We start from the raw sequence: 12,989 nt of genomic DNA, 5'->3' as shown, positions 1-12,989 counted from the left end.
ATTATTGCGTATCAGCTTGTTTACCGCGTTAACAATTCCACAAATCGACTGTTTCGCGCCGAGAGAACGCCTCGTTTTGAGAGTGCATCACGGTAGGTGCGTCGGCAAAGAGGCACCGGCGAAACAAAGGGCGGAGTGGAAGACACGTCGGTGTTCGCGATCCGGACATTCCGTGCCGTGTCGGTACAGCTCGCGCGGGCGGCACGTGACACTAAACATTGGCCGCAAGCCAAAACTAATTACAACGACCTCTATTCTCCTCGGAATGCCTCCTCCTCCGCGCCCAACAGAGTCACGAGGATGGCGGCATCGCACACGAGCTCACTATCGTTGACGTCGATGTGGTCCACCTACCGTTCTCCCGACGAAGCGAATCGATTCCTGCCTTATCTCCTTCGCTTTGTCTCGCCGAGTTCCCGCCTCCTTCGCCCAGAGTTTCCACGGGAAACTCGGTCAGCGAACGACCGCATCAAGGAGGTTCGGGATAGTCGGAATGGTCCGAAGAAGGGGGGGACGGCAGAAGGGGGAGACGAGAAAGAGAGAGAGAGAGAGAGAGACCAAGAAGAGAAGATAGTGAGGGACACGCGGTATGTACGATTCGAGCGGACGGAATTAGCATTTTAATTGAATCCGCGAGTTTCGGACGCCTTTTTTGCTCCGCCGACCGGCGTGTGCGTATGTGTGTCCTGCGGAAAACGGCTGGACCGTACGTGCTTCGACCCATCGGCTAAATGGCGCGCATTGGCTTACGTTCGAGACGCGCGAGAACGATCGGAGATCCGACGACATCGTCGAAATTGCCGTTTCCCGAGAAATTATTGCGAAAGCGACGGCGATAACGCTTCGAAAAGTGTATTACACGCGTTTTATCTCTTATCCAGATAACGTCGCGCTCAGGCTTTAATAATGTTACCTCAAATTGATTGCGTCAGAAAAGAGAGGTAAAAGTTTCTCTGGTCGGGATACCGGAAGGCTCGACAGTGTTATCAAAATTATCGCGCCCCGTCAGACCGTCAGTTAGAAAATCGCGTTAATAACAGGGCGTACTCGCGCGTGCAGGAGATACGGTGCATACTATTTTTCGCAGATAACGTGCTTCCGTTCTCACAGCGGCGGAAGTGACGAGACAGTCGCGAGAGTAGCGGGCGTCCGCTATTTATCGAGCGACGGCGGCATTCAATTTCCATTTCCATTCCTGAATATTTCAAAATATCGAACGCGGGTCACTCCATTTCGTTAATTAATTCGGATATATGGACGCAACGGAGCGGAAGTCCTCGGCGGGTTGATCGATAGAACGGCCGTCGCGCGTGATATGCCGGCACAAAAGCGAGGAGCCTCGTAACACGTTTCGCCGCCGGTTGTATTAACGGGAGGGCGGTCGCGGTATCGCTCGATCTTTATTCCCGATCGTTAACCGGCGCGTTTCGCAATGTTCGATTTTAAGACCCACCGCCGGCACAATGCGTTCTGTCATTTCAGGTGCGGAATCGCCATTTGATGTTCGGGCAGAATGAATAAACGGAAAACACGACAAAAAAATCGGAGCATACGTTTTTAATGCTTCATGCAAATTTTATGATACACTATCCTGACACATTATCCATTTATTAATGACGTTAAATAATAAATGTCGGAATTCTGCATGAGATAAGATATAACAATCTACAGAGTTAAAAGTAGAATACACTATTCATCACATCACTAATTTTCCGACATCGTGTAATTTCCCTCTGTAACTAATTTTTAATCTACTACTGACACAAATAGATTACATCTGGTAATCAAAGCGTTGAGAACAAAAAGCATGTGAGTGACAGAAATTACATTACAATTTAAATTGAAAAATCTATTCGCTGTAATTATTCGCTTGGACTCTTTAAATGTCTATTATCTTTTTCTTAGCACTTCGATGAAGAAAAAACGACAAAATTTCTAACGATTGATGGTTAATCCTTTATAGAACCGCAGGATAATAATTTCTTATCTTTTGTCTATCGTAAGAAATTAAATAATCGCGGAGACCCGCGTCAGATACGTGATATATATCGCAATAAAGCATTCGCGATTGATCTCAAGCTCTCCGGCCACGTGGGGGGGTAAATCTCAACAGGGAACTTATTTACTGCGGTTATCCTTCCTGAACACGACGCGGTTTCGTGGCTCGGAACAATGCCGGGGAGCTCCTGCGCGTTGGCGGGCAAGATTTACGGAGGCACGAGATCAAGGTTACGTCAAGGTACAATGGCCATCCGAGAAGATTCAATGATCCACGTAGGACGACGGCATTATGTCGACCCTACGTAGGTGAAGGCATTCCTCGACACATAGATCACCGACAAGTAGATCACCAAAAATATGACCGGCACGTACGTTTATATTTATGTATCTGTTAACCTGGCATTACTCTTAGAAGTCGTGTAAATTTTCATCGTTGTCGCTTTTCCACGACGCTGATTAGTTATATCGATTTGCGCGAGATTGATTGCTATGAAACAATCAGCGAAATGTTGCCATGACAAGCTTATTGACAAAACAATGACAGTTTCTTTATGTATTTCATCATGTCGTCTTAATAAAAAAAAATTCTAAGCAAAAAAAATTATCGTAACAAATTATGTCATTTCTAAATACAAATCGTTTTATCAAAAAGTAACATAATGAATATTTTACAAAACAAAGATCAGGTATGTTAATATAAATCTTCTTGCTCTTTTACATTTTGGTAATTAAAATGTATATTAATTTTGATGCACATTACTCTTGAAGAAACCAAATCTGGAATAATGTAGAAATTAAATCGCAAAGCTCTCTCACATCTTCCCAAACATGTAATCCTACAAATCACGTAAAGCTTCTGGAATTCATTACTAATTTCGAGATTCCACATCTCTCTACATTATTTTGGAACATCGTGTGAATATCAAAAGAATGGATGATACTTTGCCTTAAAATTGAGAAATAAATTTGTAAAGGTAAATAAATCAAAAAAATTTAACATTTTTCTCAAATATTGAATTTTTAAAAAACCTTTTTCTATTTTAAATAAAGAAAAGTAATTTTATTATTCAGACATGGCTTATAATCAAGAAATGGCTGAAGCTCAAAAAATACGCGATAGACAAATGCGTGAAATCCGGTCGTTTATTTGCACAAACAAAAACAGAATTCGCAGAATTAAATTTGCGAAAAATATTATACAAGATTTGGAAAATTATGGACCAGCTGGCATACTACATATGGCTGTTCTGAGTAATATAATTCGTAAAAATATCAAAATATGGAATCCTAATGGCAGTTTAAACAGAATCATTGGCAAAGAAAAAGTAGATGATACTGTAGAAGTGGAATATCATGCAACAAATTTGGAACACATAGGTCAGTTGACGGTTAAATAGCGTCAAACAAAAATATAAAGTTTTATAGCTTAAAATTACTGAGATTTTATAATCAGTTTTAAGACTGTTGCCTTTATAGTGCATTTTCTTAAACTAAAAAGAGAAAAAATGTCATTTCATATATATCAAACTTTTTTATATTAAATGTTGATATTTTTTCTTGTTTTTCTCATGTTAATATAATTTAGAATTTTTATCGTAAGAACTATTTCTTTAATATATTCAACTTAAATATATTATAGATACACTGTGTAGATTAATGTAGTGCGATAAAATGTAATTGAAACTTTAATTAACGTATCTACGCTACTTTTTTCTCGCATATTACGGCGGAAGATGTCATCCTGCTTGATGAATTATATTTTCGAAACTCGACATTTTAAGTGATCGTCTCGTGCATCCTACATCCTTATCTCTATCTTAACTTCCTCAATTATTCCCTATTAGGCCATTGGACATTGAGATCAGGGAAAGATCCGGACAACATCAACATCGATTTAAACAGCTGTCTTTTTTCGGTAATTGGTTCTCAGACCGGACAAAATCCATCAGATCTTCGTAAATGGACGGTGCTGAAGCTAAAAAGCGACCTCCAGAAATTTGCCAACCTAATGGACAAGATGATCCGATCAAAAGGAAACGATGGAATCGCACTAATGATCGGCGGGGCTCGTTACACAGGAACTTCGCACTATGATGCCGAAAGAATTTTGGACAACTCGCAAGGTCAACGTGCTCACGGAATGCACGGAGTAGGGCATCCAAGAGGACACGCGTCATATCCTCTGCAAACACGCTATGCCATAGACAGTGTAGAGGCGTACTCTATAAACAGTGAGAAGACTGGTTTTCTGTCACGATATGATCAGAACATATGTGCACATTGGATTTTAATAACACACACAGCTCAGATAGCCATGAACCAACTCAATAGAGAAACAATAAAGGCAGTAATACATCTCCCTGCTTATCAACTGGGAATGCAGTTGCCCAAGGGTAAATATTACTGGCGAGGGGATTCAAGCGAAGAAAAAAATATCATAATGCTAACCATAATATTGTGCCATCATGTAAATGAATTCTATAATGCAGAAGCAGATGTTTTGGTATACACATTTTACCCGCAATTACAGAGGTTCGAGCCACTTGCATCGAACCTATGAAACTGACCACCAAGTAGATGTTATTTGGTAGGAGCCCCCACCACATTAAAAAAAAATTAATTTTGTAGGATTCATTTAAAAAATCTTGGTAAAAAATGTATTAAAGCAGGTCAAACCCCCCCCCCCCCCTCTCTCTCCCCCCCATTATCGACATCAGGATCCAATAGTGAATTATTAAATAAAGAAAATATGAACTTCTTAGATTAATCAAACCTATATGTCAAAGTTATTACAGATTTATTTATTAAACATCACTTATATTTCAATTCCTTTCTATTTGCATGTTCAAACTTTGAATGTATACATATTTTATTTTAATCGCAAAAACTGCAAGAATGAATAATTAAATAGCGCAAATCCTACAGCTATTCTTTTGAATAAGCCCTTAATTAAAAATAAATGCTAAACAACTTTTATAATAAGCAGTGTCTTCCGAGCTTTGTAGACTGTTCAGCAGATTCTCGATTATAATGATAATAGTGCCAATTTCGGCTTCACAAATATTCAAGTTTTTGACAACTTGATGCAATCAAAGAAGCACACCATACCCTCATAAGAAATAAAGATGCTTTAAGAATCTTGGTAATAGAAGCAATAAATTTCTGAGAAAAAAAATCTTAATGCAACTGATTTATATTGACACTTAAATGACAAAGTTCAAAGGTTTAATAACATTCGATTACATTTCGAATATACTAAATTCGATTGTCGAAATTGCTGACAAACAGATGAGAAAAGCGACCTACCTGATCGCCACAAATCGATCCACTGAATTATTAAAAGCCCACAATTTTACCACACAGAGACGAATCCATGGAACTGTTTAGGATCTATTAGCACATTATTAATTCACGCTATAACATAATTGATGTTAATTTGTTTAAGGGAATATAATCAAATCTACAATTATCATGTTTGAGAGATTAATAATGAATTCGTACTAAATAAGCGATAATAAATAGTATCTAAGCGTAATAGATATTTCCAATTGTGTGGCAATTGCTAAATGATAATATAAATTAATGCAAGAATTCATTCAAAACAGAAAATATAAAAAGTATTATATATTAATCATATAACTTTTTATTCTCTTTTGAATTGTGTTTTTAAAAAATATATATAATTTACACCTAGAATATTATTTAAAATTAATTTAAAAAGTAATCTTTATATAAGTATATATTTTTTTTACACAATTTGAGATCTCAATATTTCAAATTTATTTTTTTCAAGATTCCATCACTGTCACGCATGTACGCCTTTTTTAGAATGAATTCCTCGATCGAGGTTAAGCTCGGATAGGCTTAGATCTGTCCGATTCAAATAATATTTCTTCAAGTTGCTTTGGGGCTTAGTTCGCGGTTAAGCTCGTATTGTCCGGTTAGACGTGAGGTCGTATTTGCATATTCCACAAAGCGATTTTGCAACTTTTCCCGCTCGCCTCGCGCCCGTCCGCCCGCTCAACTTTTATTCATAACGGAGCGAAAAGTGGAAAGCTGCGAAGTCGCTTTGCCGGAGCGGGTCGTCGAACGCGTGTTCTAGGTGTTCGCTTTCCGCCGGTTGAGCGAATTCAGCGATCGATTCTGACAGACACAAATTCGCCCCTTCAAATTCGACGAGCACTGAATTTACATGGCGGAACGATAAATGTGCTGGATCGAGCTGAGGAACAACTGTCTATCGTGAGACGAGAATGTCGGCGAGGAATCTTGGCTGTCGCCGAAATTTCCCGGAAACAGAGAAAATCCCACAGCAACAGAAGAGCCTATAAAACCGGGACATATGATACTTTATTAGCATTCAGAGGGATTCTGTAATATAACCTGGATCGTATTCTCTCTATCGTTCTGAATACTGAAATGCTTTTTTTCGTGTCGAGTTATCTTGTTTCCTGGATTCTCCTTCGATCCTTTTATTATCGTGCTATTTTACTTCCTATTTAGTTTACTTTACAAGTCAATATCATCGCGGTAATTGTGTCTCAATCCTGTCAATGATTTTAATTTAGTCTTTTCATACGTTTTAATATTTCGGAAATACTACTACTACATAATATACTAATGGATGAACATCTGTCGAGATTCGTTAATTAAATCAGTTTATTTCTGCGACGTTCCTGTTTATTTTCGTACTCGCGCGGAGCAAAATAAACCTCCATCTATTTGCAGCGATTCCGACGAGCGGTTATCTATCGGATTGACGAACACCGGCGAAGGATCTCTGCAGTCACTACCGTTTCCGGCGAACGTTTGTTCGCGTCGGGATTCGCAGAGCGGAAATCCCATGAAAGCGTCAAGGCCTATCGGACCTGCAGCCAGTCCCGAGGCTTTATCTCTCCCGGCGACGCGGAGGAGGTCCTGCGGCGTCCCCATCGGTGTGTAACGTCGAGACATCGGTGTAGATGGATGTGTACCGACGGCCATACTACACCCCCGTAGCCGTACCGAGATGCGCGCGGACGATGCAAATTTACGGGGTGACGGTAAACACGGCGGCCGAGCGCATAATTCACTCGGGCGCATACTTGGCGGAGCGCGTACACGCGTTTACACTCGGCACGGACGAGGAAGCTCGTACCGGATTCCCTCGGCCATACGGACATCGCTGCGGCCGTGTGTACGCACGTACGTACGCACGCACGCACGCACGTGCATGACATAGGACTCTGCTTCAGCGTCAACGGATTGTGCGCACGCTCGCACGCTTACGACTCCACGAATATTAAGCGACTGATTTATTATCTCGGAGTGCAGCTCGTAAGTCGCCCTCTGTACGCTTCGACGCCTCGAGCCGGATCCGCAAGATATACTGGCGATTACGTTAATACTTAATGACTTACATTTCGAAAGAGAATTTGGAATTTTGTCCCTGAGAGTTAAAAAAAGTACTTCAATACATTCTGTTTCTTTTTTTTTTTTTTTTAAATTATTAACACGACAATGTAGTTTGCGAAATTTCTTTCAAAGCGATAGTGTAAACACGTTTGCATAATTCCACGCTCATCGTAGTTTCATTTGCGCAATGCTAGATTCAAGTCACATAGCGTTTGTACGACTGCGCAGGCGATAAAAAAGTTATGCCAATTCGAAGCGAATGTGCTCGGTTGTCAACTGTGTGACAAATGGAAACGCGAAATTTCATGTGCGCTCACACACGATTACGTGCGTTCTTCTGTATTTTCGCCGACCTTCGGTTTAAACGCTGCCAGACGAAAGGAAGACTAAGGTATTCCGGAACTGCTCTTTCATTCGGCGCACGTCACGTTGACGTACGCCGGAGTTCCAGGATCAGGATAAAATTCCGCATGGCGTTTCACATTTTATAAACATACCGCATAGTCTACGTGATCAAATGCACTACGTTAAACTCGCACGTAAAAAGATGTAACCTCGAAAGACTGCTTAATTATCGCTATGCTGTTTACGTAATTCAAGGATCACCGTGTCGCACAATTAAGGAGAAAATGATAGAAACAAAGTAACGTTCTTTTCATACTCGGTCATTAAATTGTGCAATAGACAAATGAGCCAGGCGCAATTAATTTTATACACTCAGGACTCTATCTGAATTTCACATAAATATTTATTTGATAATCCATAATAAAAATGCGAGAAAAATATGATCTCGAAGGCGCCTTATTTAATTGTGCGCACGAACTATTAAGAAGAAAAATAAAAAGGCGAGAAAAATACCAAGAAATGAATATCTAAATCGAGAGGTTAAAATTAATATCGCAGCATCAACCTTGCTTGGCTTTTAGTCTACAACTCGACGTTCAAAAAACAAGTCATAGAGAAAACATATTTCAAGCAAACTCTATTATTATTTTAAATAATATTTTATATATTTATTAAATATAATGTGTGGCAATTAGTTTTTTCGCGTCAAATCCGTTGTTAAGACACTTTTTGTCACATGAGTCGTTTTCACGACACATTCCCGATCGCTAATATCCTGAGTGTATAATGCACCGGCGAGTGGAAAAAAAATGGGCAATCCTTTTCCACGGATAGTGCAGCAGCGATACGCGATCGTCCGCAGGATGCGAGATGCCTCATGCCACTATCACCATTCCGGTTTTCGTAATAGTCTCGGAACCAGGTTATATTGGGCGATGATAGGCACCGCGCCAATATCCTTTTTCACCCCCTCCCCCTCCCCCCCCCCTCTTACCCTCCCGCGCATTTGCACGAATACGGCTGACTTAGTTGACCTAAAAATTAAGCGATCGCCATAACTCAACGGTAAAATATGCTGTGCCTCCTGGCGGAATCAAGTGACGTTCGCGTTATTATCGTTCGAAATAAAGCGCCGCGGAACGTGCCGGACTGTAGCCGCAATTAGAACCGATGCTTAATCACGGTCGACTTGCCGTAAACGGATTAAAAAGCAGAATTCGGTCTGTAAAAAATTACGTCCGTTAAGCAATATGGGAAGTTGGCGAAGTGTTCTAAATAATTGCGTCGCCTCTGAGTGGCAATATAGGGCCGCGCCACACGCTGCCGTATTTATAATGCTCCCGGACTGATGACCCAATTAACTCTGGGCAGCGTAAAATATTTCGGTCACGTAAAGGCAGAAAGAGGACTGATGCGGCGGGAGCCGCGCATATAATAACAATAATAATAATAATAGTAATAAATTCGCATTCCCCGAGTGAGTGCCTGTGGAGAGGTGCAAATTCAATTCTGTTCGTTCGCGCGAAAGTTTGCCCGAAAGAAAGATAACAAGCTTTATCTGCTTTCGCCGGATTTGAACCGAAAATTAAAACAGCTTATTTTAATTACTTCTTTAATGTTGCAGCCGAGAAATATGAGAAACACGACATTTGTTGCTGTAACGAGCTGTGCGCTTCGTTCGCGCATTAAACATCTCTGACGAATTATTCATTCCTGCGTTATTTTTTACCAAAGAAATTTAAAACGCGTTAACATTTTACTGCGTTTGTACACGACGCCAACGTGACGATCACGCGCGATAAATAAATATGTCTTTCATCAAGTTAATTGCAAATAACGTAGATTGCCGAACATACTAGGGTTTCATTTCGCGAAGGCGCGGTGCGATACATCAACCGTGAGAGCAGCCAGAACAATTACGTTACATCTCCATGAGAATTATTTACATTCGCGAGAAAGACGTCAATACGTGGAGAACGCAAGCGTGCTACGCGTTCCGGAACCACACGGCAGACATAACCGATGTAAATTACAGCGCTCGCCTAAATAGAACGCAAACACCGACGCGAATCTTCTCTGCCAGCTATGACTACATTACTACGCAAGTACGCATTCGCTAATTATTCTATTGTATGAACCGTTTCGATAAAATGCACTTCGTTGACGAGGAATCGCTTTTCTCAGCGCTTTTGTCTAGCATAAATTTAAATTCGAATCTTTCGAGATTTTTATTTCAAGAAATATAAAAATATCGGAAAAAGATTCTGGAAAATCTATTTTCTCGTGTTTTATTTCACAACCGAAAGAAAATATAATTTTATTACAGAATATTAAATATGAAAATTTTGCAGTTACTTCATATTTTTTAAGTTTAATTCAACTTAGAAATGTAAGTTTTTCGAATAAAAATTCCTTTAACAGCGTTTTTATCGAGCTAAAGAATGCAAATATATTCAGCAAATATATCCTAATACAATTAGGTACCTAATATAATTTCCTTTTTACCCATATTTGTAATGTTTGCCATAAATTTTCGATATAACAAGCATTTTTTTCTCTCAATTTCTTTGAAACTGCCTTTTCATAATCTTGAATTTCGCCGTGCATTTCCCGCGCACGATTATTCAAAAATAACGTCAATAACTCTTACATATTCAATACATCCTCGTATCTACGCGCGCGCACCGCCTTTGAATAACTTTAAGTGTACGCTTTTCCGCCGGCAAAAATCTTGAAAGTGCCAACGCGTCGATGCGATAAATCGCACAAACGCAGCGCAATATGATTTACCGCCCGCGGACCTCCAAGTTTCTTCCCCGATAACTGGCAAATATTCCCCGCGTCCGTCCCGCGCGGAACTTATGTATTTGTGTTTGCTATTCATGCTCGCGCGTGCTCGCTTCCCTCCCCTCCCGCTCGCAGTCGGGCTTTGACTGTGGATGAAACAACCGGCGAATATTCGCAATTCGCCGGACGAGGAGAGCGCGTCTGGGAACTTCGTATGGAGGGCTCGAGGAATAAGGGCCGGGCGGGAAACGGAGCCGTTTCCGCGCCGGGTCCGCCATTTGCAAAGGAAATTAAACGATTCCGCGCAATTTGCTCGGACGCGAAGCGTGAGGCGCGCGCTTACCAGCTTCGCCGCCGTACGTTCGCGAGTTACAGCCGCCGACGCCGCGCGCCCTCCGTCCGCCGTATTCCACGGGGTCGATTACGTCCCTGCCTTTCCGTGAAGATATTAGAATGTGGAACTCGGAGAAAAGTTTACGCGCGCGGTAATCGAGGAAAGGTCCGTTGGTTAAAGTCGGTTCGAAGTTGCGCTTTAAACGGCTCCGCGATGACGACGTTATCTCTCTTCGTTGGCGACGTAATCCTCTTTGCGCGCCCGAGGACCGCGTCACCGGGAAATTATCGCGCCATCCCCGTGTGTAAGATTGAAACATCGTATTAACCCTTTGCGGGCCGTCGTTAAATTCCCCGCGCCATGCCCGGCAGCTGTGTCAGTCTATGTCGCATTAACGATGGTTATCGGTATCTTAATCATCGCGAAACATGCGTTGTTGACGGTAGCAAGTTGATGTGATTCCGTGATGTCCAATTAGCTTGATTTCGATATTCAATGTAAAATTAATTAATTAGATCAAGTTGCTATATCATTATCGAAAGCCGCGTTTTCCAATAATTAAGGGGGGGCTGACAAATGTAAGGCCAATCGGGATAATTGTCACATCGAATTAAATGTGACATGAATTAAATGGGGACAATACGGCTTGTAAACTTGCTACGGAAATTAAATTATAGATATTAAATAGCATAAATGTTTAATTAGACGTACAATGTGTCATGAGAGGACAAAACGCTTTTATGAAATTTTATCTTTGAATTTCTGCGTAATACGATTACCATTATATGACATCTATGGGAGCCATTTAAATTTGTTCGGAATATTCAACTGATCCAATAATTTTCGCCATCACCGTTGTCATACTTTATGCAAGGATTGTAATATCAAACATAATAAAATAATCGCTCGCGTAAATATAAAAGACCGTACAAAAGGCATTAATGGCATATTTCTTTAAATTTATATCGACATTGCAGGAAATAAACAGCAGTATCTACTTTGATAATGTAGCATTTCGCAAGAATATGCGCAACTAATTTATTAATTTCACGACACTCTTTAAGTGTGCCCGAAAATACCACTTATAAATGATTAACTAGCTGTTAAAAATGTTTGTTTCTTCAAAACAAGTTCGGGATATAAAAACTCTCTTTGCACGTGGCGCGCTTCATGAAAGATTATATTCTCCGAATTACACACTCTGGATCCCTAAATTGTTCCGATCTTGCCCCGAGTCGGCGAATTATATCTTCCGGCGTCCCGTCGCGCGTCCGATCGCAATAAACGACCAACGTGTTACGCTCGGCTTTATTTCTCATTAAGCTCCTCGGTACTGGCGGCGCCTCTCCCAGCACCAATGCTTTTCTTAGGTGAGGCATTTTAATGAAGGAAGTTCGCCCGCTCGCATAAAGTGCAGGCGCAAACTATTACATCACCGATAATTGATAACATTTTCCATGTTCCCCCATCCGTTCCTTCGCTCGCTCGCTTGCTCGCCAAAGATTTTCAGCGTTAAACACCGGCTCGGAGCCGAGCTCCTCTCCGTGTTATTGCGAACTTACAGGATGCACGCGTGTCTGCGTTCTCAGCAAGTTCGTCCACGCGATGTTGCAGACGTTGCAGGTATTAAAACAGTATTAAACATCGTTAAAGATACGTTGCGTGTACCGTCGGCGCTGTAACGATCTCCGAAGGTGATGTTTCGTTTCGTCGACGAGGCGAAGATTAATTTGTGCGTCGAGGTTCATTAACGCGCACGTCAATCTTTCCGGAAAAATTCAGCCGCTGTTGCCCCGTCAATATTGATAATCAGATTTATCGGGGAATTTCAATCGTCGTGCGTGGACTTGTCGGATGATTAAAAATTAAATTACGCACGTTGTAACGAGGCTGAACTCGGCTAAGCGAACATGGCATAATTTTAACATGATAGCGATGTTAGGTCAAACCGATATTCCGCAAGAATAAATTATTCATCGCGGGAATAAATTCATATGATATAAAGCGTTGCTTTTATGCCGCGATAATGAATGCAAATATTTTATCCGCGTCACTTTCTCATTCCACTAATAAAATTATACTTATTATATAACGGAAAATTCGTAAGTATCGCTATAATCATCACATT

The 12,989-nt window shown here is 40.9% G+C and overlaps 2 protein-coding genes across 6 annotated transcripts in view; one reads left to right on the top strand and one right to left on the bottom strand.

Moving 5' to 3' along the window:
- Fur2 (furin-like protease 2) overlaps positions 1 to 12,989 on the bottom strand; it is a 324,827-nt gene that overhangs the window by 87,299 nt on the left and 224,539 nt on the right. The window lies entirely within an intron of this gene.
- LOC137000370 (uncharacterized) lies at positions 2,226 to 12,797 on the top strand. Its single transcript, XM_067356678.1, has 5 exons — positions 2,226 to 2,687; positions 2,770 to 2,975; positions 3,073 to 3,378; positions 3,846 to 4,394; positions 6,730 to 12,797. The coding sequence occupies exons 3-5, from the start codon at positions 3,075 to 3,077 to the stop codon at positions 6,759 to 6,761; spliced, it is 885 nt and encodes a 294-aa protein (XP_067212779.1). The 5' UTR covers positions 2,226 to 2,687; positions 2,770 to 2,975; positions 3,073 to 3,074; the 3' UTR covers positions 6,762 to 12,797.

The sequence above is a fragment of the Linepithema humile genome, chromosome 6 (genome assembly GCF_040581485.1).
Source record: "Linepithema humile isolate Giens D197 chromosome 6, Lhum_UNIL_v1.0, whole genome shotgun sequence".
Taxonomy (NCBI): Eukaryota; Metazoa; Arthropoda; class Insecta; order Hymenoptera; family Formicidae; genus Linepithema; species Linepithema humile.
The sequence above is the reverse complement of the archived record's forward strand: the minus strand, read 5'-3'. Positions and strand labels throughout refer to the sequence as shown.